Genomic DNA, 18,516 nt, shown 5'->3' on the forward strand with positions numbered 1-18,516 from the left:
ATTTGTTAGCCGAATATATAACATGTTTTTGTATATATCTGGTACTTCTACTATAGAATTTGAGTTTCAAAGCAAAGTCTTACAAAACTGTCTTATGCATTTGAAATATAAGCACATGACATAATTTACAAGAAAATAAATCTATTGAAGAACTACAATAGCATGATGGTTTAGTTTGGCAATGTTGTTGTAATAAACATTCCTTATGCCTTTAGAGAAAGTAATGAAACCATCCAACCCTCCCACATGATCCATCCTCAAGTTGTTAATCTCAAGATGGACATCACTCATCCCTTTCCAGACAATGGCTCGGTGAACCACTCCCTTTTGAAGCCAATCTTTGGTGGTTTGGAGGCACCTAGGGAGTTTGAACGAATATTTTTTGTTTGTTTGAAAACTACAGGTTTCGTCACAATTTCGACAAACCCCATCTAACGAAAAACAAAAACGTCCGACGTAGTTGTTGTACAAGCGACAATCATTTTGTCGTAATGTCAACAAAATGTTTAGTTGACATCGTTAGAATATCGACGAACATTTGGTGCTTTTTCATCGTAAAGTCAACGAAATGTTTGGTCAATATTGTTGGAATATTGACACCTTTAAAGAGACATTGCACAATATTTTGTGATTATTTTCATTGCAAGTTGGATGAAATTTTCGTTGATTTATCGACGAAAACTAGCTCCAACCGCCCCACTGTTCGACGATAATCCGTCGGAGGCTCGACATATTTATGTTCGTCGAAAAAGCAACAAAATATTAGCTACAAAATCGTTTGGGTATTTCGTCAGTAATTCGACAAAAGTTTGTTGATATATCAACAAACATTCATCGGAATTTGGAGTTGAATACAATAGTGATATGAGCAAATGGAAAAAACAATAGCAAGGGCATTATATGGACTCTTGGCTCATAGGTGGAACTGGTTGCCTGAAGATCTAAAAAGAATAGAGCCTCATTCACTCAGAATTACCATGCGACACTTAGAAGGGTAGCTACCTACATTCATTTGGGTTGGACTCAACAGGAGAAATGGATACCACTGATCTTTCAGCCACCTAGGTTATGGTGGCTTGTTCCACACTGGGAGGAGCTTCAATACTATGATGTAGAGTAGGAAAAAGACAGATGGAGAAATTTTAAAAGGACCAAGGGTTCTATTAGAGTCCTATTGCAAAGCAAGAGGAGAGACTTCTATTGCAGATTTCAAGTTGCTCACTTGGAAAGAGAACCAAAAACCTCTTGCTGATGGACCAACAAAACCTTTAGTTGGGGGGAATGATGAGCCCTACTTTATGTCTTTATTTGCAGTCATTTTATCATGTTTGGGACTCTTATATTAGGATCTTATATTATGTTTCAACTGACTTTTAAAGTCTATACGGTGGTCATCTTGTTTATAGTTTAAAACCTTCATTATGACCAAACAATGAACCTTATGAATGCAAATATAAGTATTTACTTTCTCTTTGTATGATGATAAATGTGTTGTAATGAATGGTCATGAAATGTGAATAGAAGTACTTGTGCTAACCTTGGTGCTGCAGCCGCGCGAAAGACTTTTTGTGATGAAACAAGATTTTATTATCAACAACATGGCAACATGGACAAGACTGGACAACAAGGCATGAAAGGGTCAAAGGTTGTTACAAATTGGGCACTAGCTATTTGAAGTCATTGAGGAGCCTTCAAGAACAATCATGTTCTATTAATGATTTTGTTAAATAACCATGTTATGTGTTAGATAAAATCTAGGGAATATTTACAAATGTTCAAGGACGAAACAAAGTCTTGCTTTCTTAGCTCTCTTATACTTTATATTCTAAATAAAAGCTTCCACCTAGATATTAGGAGTGGAGCGACTATTGTGGAAAACTGTTGTAAGGATAAATGTTATATAGATCCTTCTAAAGTTTCCTAGTTTAGTTAGTTGCTATTTTGATATCAGACTATATTATACTGTCAAGTTGATTTTGAATTACTATCGTGAATAAGTTTATGGTGTTTTGATATGGTTATGCGACCTTCATAGTTAACTTCTGTTGTAACTTCTAATTTAGGAGACTCACTCAAGGGGGCCCACTTGGTGAGGATTTTGTATATTTATTTTTATCCACTTTATTTTCCGAAGTAATTTAATTCTGTTCTGGTAAGATGTTCACTGTTTGCTCCTGCAGCCACTGGACTGATAATTTGTGTCTGTTCCTGTAGCTATAGAAAAATAAAATAATTATTTCTACATAGGCTAGAAGAGCTTATATTTTGTTGATGAAAGTTGGCATAGTTTTCTTGAGTTATGATCTTGAAGCAAGTTATTTCCTTACGAAGATTCATTTGACATTTCCATTTGTTTAGAATAGGATAGACATGTTCCTTAAAACTCGGTGCATATATTTTGCTGTCCCATTTCAAGTTGTACGTCCTCAGACTGATAAGATAAATGAGCCAAGATAGTCGAGTTGTTGATAGTTTCCCAATTAGGAACTTATCTCTAAGCTTGAGTATAATGTTGTGTTTAACACCTATTGTTTTGGACCAACACAACCAATCATTTTCCACACAACCCTTCAACACCCATTCAACATCTTCTTTCCATCCAACCTCCAACCCCCATGCTGCCATAATTGACACAATGTCTATATTCGTCTTATACCTGTGTTTTCCATGATTTGAATGAAAATTTTTTCATCAAATTTGAAAATATTTTTCATTCTTATTTTAGTGACTTTGCCCATAAATGCTAATTGTTGCCTTGACATAATCAAGGAAAAGGTGGCCTCCATATTAAAATGTAGTCGCAACCTGTCCTCAATTGTGAGCATCGAGTCCTACCCATGTCACATCATCTCACCACCACACCCTTTCATTAATAGCTTATGAAAATGGTGGCATGCTATTTCAATTCAGAGACATAGCTCAAGATTACAAAAATCTTCCACCGTACTTTTTGGCCCATTATCAACAGTCACTGCCCATTTGGGTAGCCTGTTCGTCATGTCGTTCCCTGATCTCATCACATGCCCAACTTCAAATTCCTTAAAAAATTCTAATAAATACTTGGAAATGGTTATATATTTATTCAAATTCCTTAAAAATTTCTAATAAATACTCGGAAACGGTTATATATTTATTCAAATTCCTGGCATGTATTTCACCATTTTTTATTGAATTAATAATAATAAAGGAATCTCCTTCAAGTTGTATTTCCTCGAAGCCCAATTGTTTCCTCATTTTCAATGCTTCAATAGCTGCCTAAGCCTTAGCTTCATTGTTCGTTCCCTGTGCAAGTTTTGAAGCTCCAACTCTTACAATATTATCCTCCCATTCTTGTTCCATAAATCTAGCTCTCGATGGTCCTAGGTTACCCTTTAAGGCCCCATCAAAGTTTATTTTATACCATCCTTCCCTCGCCTTGGACCACTCCACCACCTTCACCTTCTCAAATTCTGGATTAGCCTAAGTAAGCCCATTAATAGGCCAATTTTTTAATCATTTTAATATATACAAAATAATTTAATTACTTATAATAAAAAAATTAAATATTTTTCATTAAGTCATTCAAAAAATGTCTATTTTCACTTTTATAATTATTAATAGTTATTTTATTAAGACCAATTATAATTAATATTACATAAATATAATTAAAATAATATAATATTACACTACAAATAAATAATTAAATTTAAGATTAATTTTATTATTATTATAATTATAATTATATAGATTTTTTAAATTAAATTAGGATTATACTCTTAAGAAAAATATTAGACATTGCCACAATGTTCCTTGCATTGTTGTTGTTTTTTGGAGTGAAAAAGGGTAAGGCGAAGAAGCTATGCCAAACCCTCTTTAAGTATGAATTTCTGGACGAAATAGATGGGGTTTTGGACAATGTCTCTGGGCAATCAACTATTCCCATGTCATAGAATTAATATGTGGTGAAAAATGGGGATAAGGAAATTCAAATGTTCCCCTTTATTAGGACATTGCAAGAGGAGGAATTTGAGAAGAGATGGACAACAATCAGAACGAACATCATATTTCTGCAAAAGCTGACGGGTTTTGTTGAAAGTGAGGAGGATGGCTGGGTTAGCTCATACATGAGAGAGGAAGGTATGTTGGATAATGAACCTGGGTCTCCAATGAAAATTGAAAGCTCCGATGCGGCAAAATTTGACGATGTATGGCTGGAGGATGAGTTAAAAGATTTCATGGCAAAGGCTTGGGAACTTGTCCATTTTGCTTGCAACCATGAATGCCCTGTTGTGTATCGATTCAAGATGGAGCAACAAACCCTGGGAGATGAGCTAGGTGTCGCAAAGGCTGAAGATGAAGAGGTCGAAGAAAATGAATAGGGGTCATCTAGCTCAGGTTATTATATATATGTTGTTCTATATGTGTCGAAAATATATGTTATAGCTTATTTTGTAAACCCATTTTGAATTATAAGGGTTATAGATAGGGAATAGAAGTTATAGGGGGAGGAGATATTTTTCAGAAATGTTATCTCCTCAGATTGATGCAATATTACAGAAGATTGGTTTACTGATAGTAGGTGGCTATTACAAGTTAAGATTAGGTGGTATGGAGGCTACATCTGCTATATGCTGATTAATATGATGCAAATTTTTGAACTTATTAATATAAATGAGAGTTGGCCTTATCCAACTATTTACCTATAATATATATATTTTTTCATTATAAAATTTGTGTTATATTACAATTATTTATATTATTTTATTAAGTAAGAGTTATAGTTAATATCACATAAATATAATTATACTAATATAATTTCAAAATATCAATGATTGAAAATTATAATAATTAAAAAATTAAAAAAAATATTTTTATTACAATTCAAAATTATTTTAATTAAAAATTAGAACAAATATTTTTATTACAATACTATGACGATAAGTACTCTCCCCTACGTGGCATTTTATAAAATATAATAACATGATGAATTTTAAGTTGAATAATAAACAAATATGATATCTTTTGACATATTTTATCTATATTCTTAAAATAGATAAGCTAGTTATTTTAAAATTTTGAGTTAATTTTTTCTAATTAAAAATTAGCTGAACATGATATTAGGAAAAATAGGTATTTTAAAAAAAAGCTGAAAAGCTATATATTATTTTAAAATTTCAGGTTAATTTTTTTATTATTAAAAATTAGATGTCGAAATATAAAAGCTGAACACGATATTAGATAAAATAGGGTATTTAAAAAACAAAGCTGAAAAGCTATATACATATACGAGACTGTGAACTAATATCGGTTGTTTACTTTCAACCTAATAAAAACAGCCGATTTGTGTGACCTTTATGAATAAAATTTGATTTATAAAATTTTAGTAAAGAGGTTTTGCAGGGTTTTGATACTCCATAATCCAGCCTACTCAAGAAAGAGCTGATACAGAGATTTTTTTAAAACGTTTATCATCGTCTGAAGGTAGGTGAGCTTTGGCAAAGGAACCAGAAGCACCACCGAGGGGTGAAGAAGAAGACAGATAAACATAAACAAGTATACTGTAAGGAGGGGGAGGAAGAGACAATGGATGGTACTGGAGAAGAAGAAGATTTAAGCTTCGAGGACATGGGGCTGGACGCCCGATTGATTCGAACCCTCGCCAAAAAGAATATTACAAAACCTACTCCTATCCAGCTTAAAGCCATTCCTTTAATTCTGGTGAGTTACTCTGCCGCATTTACTCATATTCATCTTTTACTCTTCCATATTTGCTCTGTACTGCATATTGAATAAACATATAAAGTATATTCATTGGAATCTTATTATTTTAGCTTGGTTACACGTTTGTAAAATATCAGCGCTCTTAAGATGAATGATGGATTAGCCTGCTCAGGCGGCTGATAAATCTCGTTTAATTTTCACTATTGTTTGAAGTGTCAGTCTGTTCGCAAGCTTCAGTTATAGGTTTCCATTGTGGAAATTTGGTTTTAAGAGGGCAAATTCAGTTCAATGGAAAACTCATTTTGTTTGCTAATAAGTGAAGGGCAATGTTGATTTTTGATCGATGCTGGAAAATATCTTTACAACGTTTTTTATTTTTTTTTTTCGGTTTTTGGTTTTGATAGGAAGGGAGAGATGTTGTTGCAAGGGCAAAAACTGGGTCAGGGAAGACATTTGCATATCTTCTTCCGTTGCTTCAAAAATTGTTTTCATGCAGCGACAAAATTAAGAGTGGTCCAAGTGCATTTGTCCTTGTGCCAACCAGAGAGCTTTGCCAGCAGGTAATGTTAACTCAGTGTCTGTCACTCAAATCAAATTGGAACCATTGTACACATGATTTTTTGGATTGCTCTTGGATCAACGGTGTTGATTTTTGTTTACCTTAGTGCATTTTTGCATTTAGACATTCAACAAGCTAGAACTTTAAAAAGTTGGAACTTTAAAAAGTTAGAACTTTAAAAAGTTAGAACTTGAGTGTTTCAGGTTCACACAGAAATCTCGTCTCTACTGGAGCACTGCAAAGGTTCTTGGAAAGTTGTTCAATTGACAAGCAGCATGTCCATCTCCAATTTGGTAGCTTTTTTTCCCTGTGATTTGTTGGATAACAAATGCAACTTTATTTTATGGATATTCAAATTAGAGTTTGAAATTAGTTTAGAGTCTCTTCTGGTGGTCAAAATAAATTGCAAAGATGTTTACCAATTTAAAATAGCACGGGTCATCCAAATAGTTGACGAACTTCGCTTTTAAGCATTTTTATGGTAGGAAGTATGTTGTGTTATGGTTAGGGGATACATCGGTTTGAACTTTTTGATGGTTCATGTTCACTTTAGCACCAAATTGATGAATATGTTATTTTCTTATCCTTCAAAAAATTCTAAAATGGCATGATATCGGTAACCAGAAGTAAATCTGAAATTGCTTATTGTCTTTCCATTTGCAGAGGACTGCAATAGTTGGGCCACCAGACATTGTAGTGGCAACACCGTCGTGCATTGCAACCTGTATTGCAAAGAAAGTTTTACATGTTTCGTCCGTTAAGGATTCACTTTCAACATTAGTTTTGGATGAGGTAATTTCCTAAATTTTGGACATAAATATAATGATTCTAGTTCAAGAGTTATGGGAACATTTGCAGTTACTCTTTAGCTTGTATATGCTAGACAAACTTAGATGATTGTTTGCGGGGAAATTTATATTGATATGGCTCCATTAAATTTACCATGTTCTCTTCCTTGTTTTGGACTAGGATGCCAGTGGCAGTCAAATAATAGTTTGTTCTGGTTGAAATATTACTTTGTTTTGGACCGGGATGCTAGTGGCTGCCAAAATAATATTTTGTGTTTCTCTGTCCCATGTCTTATCAATCATGGGCTCTGGATGTATGAAGGTCTTTTTCATACTTCTAGTTCAGATAATGATACGGGATTTGAATCCATACTAATTTTGCTTTCGCAAGGGCAATACTTAATGGCCTTGAATGCATAGATTATGTTTGTAAATTATTATATGAATCTTGACAACTGAAATATCTTTGACATGAATTCAATAAATTCTCAGAACCTTATTGTTGAAAACAAATGCTCTCAGGATGACAAGGTAGTCGATACATCACAAACTTTTGTTTTTTGGAGATTTGCTATTTGAATTTTATTAGAGCTTAGAGCATTTCTATTGGTTGCTGGATTTGACAGAGTGTTGTTATGTAATGAATCTTCAGTTTGAGTTTCTTTTTCATCCTAATGTTTTGTGTTTGTTTGGATATCATTATCTGACAAAACATAAATAAATTGGTGAAAATTAGATTATTGGCCATATCAAGTCTGGTTTTTATATATTTTCTTTGCTGATTTGAGACACTTAAATGATTTGAAAGTACATGATTGTGATTATACAATGAGATAATTTCCACATCCTTTTTCTTAATATTGTTTTGTAAATATTTTTCAAGTCATATTATTTCAAAGATACGTTTTTATTTTAACTGGTTAGTTTTTTGATCTCATCTTTTAATATTTGGGTCGAGCCATCAATAACTCAGTTTCCTATTCTAAACTTGCTCGCTTAGACCAGCTTATAAAAAAATATCCCTAATTAACATTTGAATTCATACATAAATTACCCTACCATTTGACACATTACCCACAAGGTATAACCTTGATATGTTTGAGCTAAGTTGCCGGTACAAGAATTGGGTACATGGGTACAGGCTGTTTTCTTTGCTGATTTGATACGTGGGTACATGGTTTTCATATATTTTCTTTGCTGATTTGAGACACTTAAATAATTTGAAAGTGCTTGATTGTGATTTTACAATGAGATAATTTCCACATCCTTTTTCTTAATATTGTTTTATAAACATTTTTCAAGTCAAAAACTTTTAAAGATACCTTTTTTTATTTTAATTGGTTAGTTTTTAGATCTCATCGTTTCAATATTTGGGTTCAGCCTTCAATAACTTAGTTTCCTATTCTAAAGTTGCTCCCTTAGACTAGCTTATAAAAAATATCCCTAATTAACATTTGAATTCATACCATAAGTTATCCTACCATTTGACATATTACCCACAAGGTATAACCTTGACATGTTTGAGCTAAGTTGCCGGATTCAAGAATCGGGTACATGGGTACATGCAATTTTTTTTGCCCTTGGGTATGTTCGTATGTGTGCATGTCTATATATACAAAAAAAAAAAAGAAAATAAAGAAAAAATGAAGAAGGAGAAGAAATATACAGAATTGTAAAACTAAATACATTTGATAGTATGAAAATTTATCATTTATCAATGCCAAATGCCAAAATGGTAGTCATAAAGATAAATATTAAATGCCAATTGATATTTAAATATTTAATATTTATCTTTATCGGTTGTCATTTAATAGTGATAATTTTAGTTGTCTAAGTTCTTGATTCTGGTCTCCACTCCCAAACCCCCTTATTATCTGTAAATTTCTCATATGACAAGAGATCCCACTAACTAGTGGGGGTTTGGGAATGGAGACCCTAATGTGTTTGAGGGGCAGCAATGATAAGTTGCACAAGGTGTTAGATGTGAGGAAAACCCAATGATAGAAGGTGTTTGTTTCTTCATGTGCTTGAAGTGGGGGTTCGCTATGCCTCCAATTTTTTTAAGAGAAAATGAGAGAAGAGAGATTGAAGAGAGCAAAATGATCTTTGCGTTGGGCAAAATGATTCTTTTAGGTGCATTTTAGGGTTTTTGGATGCAAAAAGAAGGTAAAAAAATGTCTTTTTTTGTTCCTTTTTGTGCTCAGCGCATTTGGGTACGCTTGGGTGTGCTCAATACATACCTTGGGTTTACCCAGACACTCAAGTATGTACCCAAGCATATCCTTGAGCAAACCCGTACCTAGACATACCTGGTATGAGTGCGGGATGCACTAAGGGCATACCTGGTAACATAGAATTTGAGAAATATTCCTTCAAAGACTTTGCATGACGTGCTTTCTACCATTGATGTCGATCCTTTCTTTTGTTAAAAGTGAAAATGTAAATGGTATGAAAGAAGCTTTTAAAAATTATTGACTATATTTTGGTACACTATTATTTTTGTTGACTCGGTGGAACTTCTATTTATTTAATATTTTAGGGTTGTGTAGGGTATTTTTTTGATTAGTAAACTCCCTTGAAAGGTCTCCTTCATCTCAGGTGCCACAATTAAGGGGCATCTCTTTTGTCAAATTCATCCAAAACTTCCTCTTGGCTTTGTTGGTTGGGTTGTGTCACACCTATTATTGAATATGATGGTTTACTCAATTCAACATTTTACATTGTACATATATTATTGAACTTCCCTAGTAAGGTGTCATTTGGTGTATGTGCCACAACTGAGGGGAATCTCTTCTGTCAAATGCATCCAAGACTTCCAGCTGGCTTTGTTAGTTGAGGTATGTCACACGTAAAATTGAATGTGATAGGTTACTTGATTCACCATTTGACATTTGTACATATGAGCACACAACATGCCTCTTCCAGTTTTGAACATGGGTCTTCATTATGAAAGCCCCGGTGAATTGCCTCTTGAGCTCGTGCCATTTGATTGTTGCATAGGTTATTTTAATTGTCTTAAATATCCATTTTTCCCTTGAACCTATTATTATTTTTCTGGATTCTTCTGCAAGATTATTTTTTCTATTACCCTATTCCTTTCTTAATTATAAACTACAAGCCTGCAATAATTGTTTTTGTTTTAGCAAATTTTAGTTGAATTTAAAGACTACAAGCCTGCAATAATTGAGTATATCACAAGTTTTGGAAAGATGCTCCAATACTACTTGTTAGGCAATGGACTACAGATGTGCGGAATATGGCATAGTGAAGATAGAATATCAACAAAATATTCAGTTATTGGAATTTGGAATAGATGGAAGAGAGGTAGTAGGTAATTTATTGAGTCAAGTAACCCATACAATAGGCTGTTTCCCTATGAATAAATAGATTATGTTTGTAGATGGAAACATTTGTTAACTAAGGATGCTAGGTCATCTCTTTAAATAGGAATTTTTGTTAACTAAGGATGCTTAATTAGTTCTATAACATCGTTAACTAACGCAACTAACTCAATGTGTATGGTTTTGGATGCTTAGATTTATTGATTCCAAGTTTTTGAACCAATACTTTGGAGATCAGATTCTTTCGAGAGCCAAAAAGAGAGCATTTAGCACTATGGTCTTAACTTGGATTTTGATCTCAAAAGGCTTCTCAAGCTTCACATTGAGTGCCTCTTTCTTCACTGTATTTTATATAGAGATGCATATTTGGCTTCTCTTTTGCGTTTGATTTGCACTCTACTTCTTGCCTCTTGATCATGGTGGACATATTCTTTAAAGAAAACTCTTGCTTTCAATACATGGGGTGAAGTTTGTGATGAAGTTTCCAGTGCTCTTCCTTTGCATGTACATTCTTGTTGCAGTGATCACGATAAGTAAGTGTTTTTCTCTTTTTGGATGATAGTGACATTCATCTTGCCTTTTTTATTTAGTACCTCTTGACCAGCTTTTCAAAATCCTGTTTATTGCACCTTCTTCTGATCCAACTTGATGCAAAGAGCCTCCTTACGTGCCTTATTGATATTCTTGAGTCTTAACTATTGAGTCCAATTGCCTTTGAATGTGACTATGCATGTCTCCAACATATTTCAATGCTGTTCTTGGTTCTTATTGAGAGATGTCAAAAAGATAGCTTTCTTTGGAATTTGAATGCATGCTATTGTACATTGTCCTTGCTGTTGTGAAATATAATGCAACCTTATCATTTGATCCTTTTCGTACAGAACTAGATACAATAGTAGTTTAACAATATTTCTTTGCGTTTTTGGGATGGGGGGATGGCAAATTTTTTGCTAAATTCTGGGGATTGCGGAGGTTCAGACAATAAAACGGTACTAAAAATATTTATATAAAAATTCAAATTAAAAACAGCTTAAATTAAGGGGAATGTAATGTCCCCTAATTAGTTATACTTTCAATTAACTTAAATTTGCTCAAATCCAAAATAGTTAATTAAGTTTATGGGAGTACCTTTGTATACTGTTTTCCTGCAACACAAAATTAGAGAACATAGATGAAGTAATACTTATAAACTGAAACATATGCTAATGAATTAGATTGAGTGATATAAACTTTTAATGTATTAATTACCATTAGTATCATATTTGTTAGATAAAATCAGGTTGTAGGTTAGTTGCCATTCTTTATTATCCAATATCTTAGTGCACTAGGGTAGGCTAGTTGGATAGGGTGTCCAAGAGACCCTCCACCCTAGGTCCAAGAGCAGATGCTATATCCTTCTTGGCTTCATGTGGCAGGTGTTAAGCATCCATCATGGAGTGGCGTACCCAGTGAGGTGTCCTATCGCTGTTCCCCCTCATCACAACCACCTCCTCTCTTAAGCCCAAGAGCAGATGCTACACCCCTCTTGGCTCCATGTGGCAGGGGTTAGGCATCCACTATGGAGTGGTGTACTTGAGAGAGGGTCCCTCATATGTAATGAACAATTTATGTTATTCCAATTATATTCATTATTTAATTCTAATATGATAATCATAGTTGTCACAAATCCCATTACATTATATTGTCATTAATGCTTCCTGTTAGTAATAATTTGTATTAATAATTATCTGCCATTATTCCCTTACAATATGATAACAAATTGTGCAAACTGAATTTGATTGCCTCATTCATCCTTGGGTTCATTGACAGAGATATAAATCTATATATTGTGTTAAAACAGTGATATTATGTGAAATTGTCTTTAAATTGCTTGTTCATTTTTATGTTATTATTGCCATCAATTTAATTAACATTACATTCAGCAGTTCACATTCAGTGATATACAAATATGATTATAATATGGAAGATGTTGTTTTATCATATTATAGTATTAGATCAGAAAGTACCAAATACATACCTGTCACTGCTTGCTCCTGTTTCCTATCCCTGCTGGCAGCATTGATAATCTCCTCTATTGTTATTGTTTAATTGTGTCAATCATTATTGGTTGTTTGTTCAAGGATCCTATCACTAATTTAACTAATCATTCTTCGATCTGATTGTTCTTCCTCAAGGGAGTGATACCCTTAATTGCAATCATTATCAGTTGCTCATAATAAAACGTGAATATGTTTAAAACTCCTCTAACCAGAATATTGGGGGGCGGGGGATATGACAGTATGAACATTATAAGGTTTCGTATTAAACATACATATTAAGTGCATTCCTATGCATGCCTCCAAGAACAAAGATGTTACTGCCTGTAACTTAATAACAGTTCTGATCTGAACTGATCGATGGTGATGTTACTGGATGATTTGATTCCTTTATATCTATCAATGTGAGGGAGAGGTCACACCTCTTCATCATGTATGCCCTTTGGCAAGAGACACACTTTTTCACCATTAGCTCAACTCTTCATTATTTCTGCCCTTTGAAAGGGACACAACCTTTCACAATCAGATCTGCACTTCTGATTCCCCAAATTATCCCTCTCAAATGAGGCTCTCTTCTCCCTTTTATACCTCATATTTGGCAGAGTCACAACTTATCATTTCATGCCTTTTGTCCATTCATTAACTTAATTAAATCCTTAATTTTATTTAATTATATTCTTTTATATTTTCATTTTAATTTTATTTTTATTCTTTTAAATTTAATTTTATTATTAATTATATTCTTTTATATTTTCGTTTTAATTCTAGTTTTATTCTTTTAAATTTTAATTTTATTATTAATATTTACCATTAAATTCTATTTCAAAGTGGGGACATTACAGGAAAGAACATATATCAAATAGATTATCTGGATTATATTATAGTCTTACACCCTTACAGAAAACATTTAGAATTCTTTTCCAATTTTATTTGCTAGTCATTCATTTGAATCAGATAGATTGGCAGAGCCTGATGTTGAAAAACAACTTTCTGATATTATCAATCTTGCCAAGTTTCTTATGAACAGAGATGGGATGTCTACTAGAAGTATCCAAGTTGCTTCTTAGCTTGACACATCTCATTTTAGTGCTGATCCAAGTACAAGCAAAAACGTCTTTTTTTTTGTGTAAATTGAGGAAATCCTTTGGGGCCCTCATCCACGAGAAAAAAAAATACTAAAGTGTATCAAAAGAAATACATCCAAGGATGCCTAAAGTACCTAAAAACAAGAAATTATAGCAAACAACCCAACGTTCATCAATCACGTGAACCCACAGAAAGCATCATCAATCACGTGAACCCACAGAAAGCATCATCAATCACGTGAACCCACAGAAAGCATCCAAAGCCTGCCCAAAAAGCTCCTCAAGATCTCATTAAGGAGGTAAAGCAGAATCTACTGCGTGTAGAAAGTACTTTCCTTTCCTTATGGAAAGAAGGGCCTGCTTAGTCCATTTGGAGCCCTCATGCATTGAATCTTGAGCATAATCATATAATCTGTTGCTTCAAATTTCCTCCCTCTGTGTTTACTTGTAGTCCCACAATTTGCTTTGGTCTTCTTAGTTTCTATTTGAGAAATATTAGGTTGTAATTCATTGGGCAAACCTTGTTTTAAAGGCTAACCCAACAAGGCATGCCCTTGTGAGAGGTTGTGACCCTGCACTTAGGGTGCACAACTTGTGTATAGGGCCATGATCCTTCACAAGCTTGTGGCTTACACAAGCCACTGATATTAACTTTGTGCTATGTTGCATAACATTATTAAAATAATATTAATATCTATTCTACAATGGTCATCTTCTATTCTTAGTGGTCATCTTAGTTGTCGACTTGATTTAGCTATTTAGCTTTTTAGTCGACTTATTTAGTTTGTTTAGTCTTTTAAGTGTAACTATTGCTTCTTTTTAAAAGACGCATAGTTAGCTTTTTATTTTTTATTTTTTTAAGCTTTTTAGCTTTTTAGTTTTCATTGAAACGACTAGTTCTTAATTTAGATTGTCGTCTTGTAAACTCTTTATATACGGTTGTATATTGTTGAATAATTAATTTTGATTATTTTGAGCAATCAATTTTTCATGGTATCAGAGCGGGTCGATGGGGTTTGTTAGGTTTTGGCGAAGTAAGCCCTTCTACCTGGATTTAACATCCAGAAAATTTTTTATGAAAAAAATCTGAATTGAAGATTTCTTTTGCTGGCTCGAGGGTTACTGATTTACGATTAGGGTTTGCTGGAAGGAATAATTTTAAAGGGTTTTTTGGAAAAAAAATTGTTGGTTTTTTATCATATGCAGATTTCGCATTTTTTGAGGCGGAAAATTTCGTGCTAGGGTTTTCCACTTTATTTTGCGTTTTTTTAGTCCGTGCTTTATTCCCGTCGGCTCTGTGCGTGGCGACGTCCCTATTTCCGTGCGATTTATTTCCAAAAATCATGATTTTGGTCTCGCGATTTCCATTTTTTTTTGCCTGGCACAGTCTTCTTGCTGAGGTTTTGGTGTTTCACGGAGTTTTCGTCCGCATTTTTGTGCAACGCCTGTGTTCTGGTCGCGAAATTTTGTGTGGAGCGAATAGCGGTTAAGGCATGTTTTTTTTTTCGCTCGGGATTTTCTACAGGATTTTCTTCCACGACTAGGGTTTTTTTGTCTGTGCGATGACCGGCGCGATTTTTTCACGTTTTCTGCAGATTTTGGCCCCTATCGCGACCTAGGGTTTTGGCTACATTTTTTTTACGGTTTTTTTAACAAAAATCGTTTGTTTTTTTGGCAGATTTTTTCAGAAAAATTAACAAGCTATTATTTGTAGTTCTTAATCTCGAGATCCATGTCAGATTTTTGCCTTGGGTTCCATGCCCAGTTTTTTTTTTGCCTCGGGAGCTGTGCAATTTTTTTGCTGATTATTTTTCTGCCATCTAGGGTTTGCAGGAAAATTTCCGAGTTTTTTCAGCAATTTGTGCATTGGGATTCATGCCTCAAATTTTGCTCCAGGGTTTCAAATTCTTTGTGTATTTGCATCTATTCTGATTTTTAGTCAGCTTCTTTTGTCTCTTGCCTTCACTAGGTTGACCATGTTCAACCTTGATTTTCGTGATGACATCTTTGACCAACATCATGTTGGAACACAGTCAAAAGTTCAACAGCTGCAACAACACCTGGAAACAGAGCATGTTGACAATAATTGAATATCGTTGCCTTGATCAGATTGATTTGGGCAAGGCCTCGTCCTACAGGTTCTAGGGTTTTCACGATTTTTCCCTGAAAAATTGTCTGTCGGTTTTCTAATTTTTTCCACAAAAATCATGGGAGGATTTTGCTTGATTTTTTCCTCAAAAATCAGGGTTTTTGTCGTGTGATGTCTGGTGTTTTCCTGCACGACATTTTTTAGGGTTTTCACGATTTTTCCTCACAAATTGTTCACATGTTTTCTTATTTTTCCTTAAAAAAATATCATTTGTAATCCGCAAAGTTTGCATGGGATTTTGTTTATCTAGGTTTTCACGATTTTTCCTCAAAAATTGTTTGTTGGTTATTTTGATTTTTTCCTCAAAAATCGTCCGTAATATGCGAAGTTCGTATGGGATTTTGTGATTTGCGAAGTTCTCAGGGTTTGACGGTTTTTTTCCTCAAAAATCGTGCTTTGTTGCAGTCAAGTTTGGGTCACACTTGGAGTTCCTAGGGCGAACATCTGCAGCCATTGTATCTTGCAGTCTGTTTTGGAGTTGCTGGAGCAAACAATGCTTAGTACTCTTCTGCAAAAGGTTTTGCCGATTTTTCCTCAAAATCATGGTTTCAGGCTTCTATAATTCGTGTGTGCCAAATCTCTAATTCGCATGTGAGGGCTACATTAGCTTGGATGGCTTTTGGTACTCTTGGTCATTTACATTCTGTAGATCCTGGGAGGGTCTTTGTAGAAACAGAGTGCTCTTTGCATTTGTGATTGAAAGACTTGCAGCGTCGTCTGTAGGGTATTGAGTACGATGACCATTAGGGAGGGTATTAAAATAATATTAATATCTATTCTATAATGGTCATGTTCTATTCTTATTGGTCATCTTAGTTGTCGATTTAATTTAGCTTTTTAGTCGGCTTATTTTGTTTGTTTATTCTTTTAAGTAACTATTGCTTCTTTATTAAAGACACATAGTTAGCTTTTTATTATTTAGTTTTTTAAGCTTTTTTAAGTTTTTAGCTTTTTAGTTTTCACTTAAACGACTAGTTCTTAATTTAGAATGCCGTCTTGTAAACTCATTATATACAGTTGTATTGTTGAATAATTAATCCGATTATTTTGAGCAATCAATTTTTCAAACATTGCATTGATATTTTTTGATTTCAATTTTTTTTTAGATTTAAATATAGTTTTATATTAATGATAAATAATTAAAAAATCATATAATTTAGTAATTTTTTTGCTTGAATATCATTTACAAATATTCTGCTCAACTGAGCATCTATGTGAGACCAATACAAGCTCCTTACAAGCACACACACTAGAAGGCAACTATAGATACCAAAAATCACCACTTTGAATTCCATGTTAGATGGCCCTCTAGGAACTTGAGCTTGGGTTCTCCAATTAAGCTCAACTCCTGGGACAATTTTATAATTTCATATATATGTATATATAATGCATGATATAGTGATATTATATATTATTTATATATGGAATGAATAATATATATTCATATATCTCTATGTTTAAGAATATATAATATTTAAATATAATTAAATAAATAACTACAAATATAATGTTTTAACAATATGAACAGAGAAAACCTTGATGATGTCTTGGCCATTGCTCGTGATTCTGTTGTGGATAATTTCAGAATGTTTAAGTGGGTTTTCCATGAAATTAAGGAAATGAATTTAAAACTTTGAGCTGTGACAAGTAAACAGGACAATTAAGGTGCAAAATAGTGGAGTGTTGAGCAAAGAAAATCAATTGTTGAATCTATGCAGAAGACGGTGAGCACAATGAATGACCTTAAGAAAGATTGTGACAACAAAATTTCAAATTTGGAAGAGAAATTAAAGAAAGAATATGATGGTAGATTGAAACAACTGGAAAGCAAGTTCTAGATTGTTAATGATAACCTCATCTCCTTGGTAACTTACAGTCACAAAGTTGTGAAGAATTCTGCAGAAAGCATAAACACAATGGTTGGAAAACTGGATGACCTCCATCAGGAAGGGACTATACTTGATGTGAAATCCATAGAGAAGAAATAGGATGATACTTCTGGGCCCACCAAGAGGACTAGAGCCAATCTGAAGAAGAAATCTCCTAATCAAGAAATACAAGAATTGAAGAAGATAGCCCTCAACATGACACAATTGGAAGCTAAGGCCGCAGAGGCCCTTAAATGATAACCTCATCTCCTTGGTAACTTACAGTCACAAAGTTGTGAAGAATTCTGTAGAAAGCATAAACACAATGGTTGGAAAACTGGATGACCTCCATCAGGAAGGGACTATAGTTGATGTGAAATCCATAGAGAAGAAATAGGGTGATACTTTTGGGCCCACCAAGAGGACTAGAGCCAATCTGAAGAAGAAATCTCCTAATCAAGAAATACAAGAATTGAAGAAGATAGCCCTCAACATGACACAATTGGAAGCTAAGGCCGCAGAGGCCCTTAAAAACTTGAACTAGGTTCTCCTTTTTGCTGTCGTCTCTATGGTTATTGGTTTTGTGCTGGTCTTTTACTGCCTTTGGCTGCTTTTCAAAACGGTTATATCTTTAAGTAGTGTATTGTAATAGATCTTTGTTAGAGGGTTTCGGGTCCCTTCAAAACTTGTTTGTTCCTTAATCAATAACAATACGAACAAATTCCAGAAAAATTCAGGATATGTCTCCCTTAATTAGGATATTGTGTTCCAGAAAATTCAATGGTCGATTCAGGAAAATATAAGGATCATTGAGGGTCCTTGTTACTCGAACAACTCACTGGAATCAAACATCTTGAGGGTATGGAATATGAAGATTATTGATGGTCCTAACAACCACAATAAAAGGCTTGAAGCTAAATGGCAAACCCCTCCTCAAGGTTGGTTCAAAGTTAATTTTGACGGTGCTGCCAAAGGTAACCCTGGTCCTTC

General features: G+C 33.9%; 1 protein-coding gene across 3 annotated transcripts in view; it reads left to right on the forward strand.

Moving 5' to 3' along the window:
- Window positions 1–5,251: 5,251 nt before the first annotated feature.
- Window positions 5,252–18,516, forward strand: part of LOC131038546 (DEAD-box ATP-dependent RNA helicase 16) — a 156,055-nt gene continuing 142,790 nt past the window's right edge. For 2 of the 3 annotated variants that reach the window (XM_057971010.2, XM_057971012.2), the window contains exons 1-4: window positions 5,252–5,697; window positions 6,105–6,260; window positions 6,463–6,552; window positions 6,923–7,051. In XM_057971010.2, the coding sequence (XP_057826993.2) occupies window positions 5,563–5,697; window positions 6,105–6,260; window positions 6,463–6,552; window positions 6,923–7,051 (510 nt within the window). In that variant the 5' untranslated portion in view covers window positions 5,252–5,562. The remainder of the gene's footprint in view (window positions 5,698–6,104; window positions 6,261–6,462; window positions 6,553–6,922; window positions 7,052–18,516) is intronic. The other variant, XM_057971011.2, reaches the window with a different exon arrangement.

The sequence above is a fragment of the Cryptomeria japonica genome, chromosome 10 (genome assembly GCF_030272615.1).
Source record: "Cryptomeria japonica chromosome 10, Sugi_1.0, whole genome shotgun sequence".
Taxonomy (NCBI): domain Eukaryota; kingdom Viridiplantae; phylum Streptophyta; class Pinopsida; order Cupressales; family Cupressaceae; genus Cryptomeria; species Cryptomeria japonica.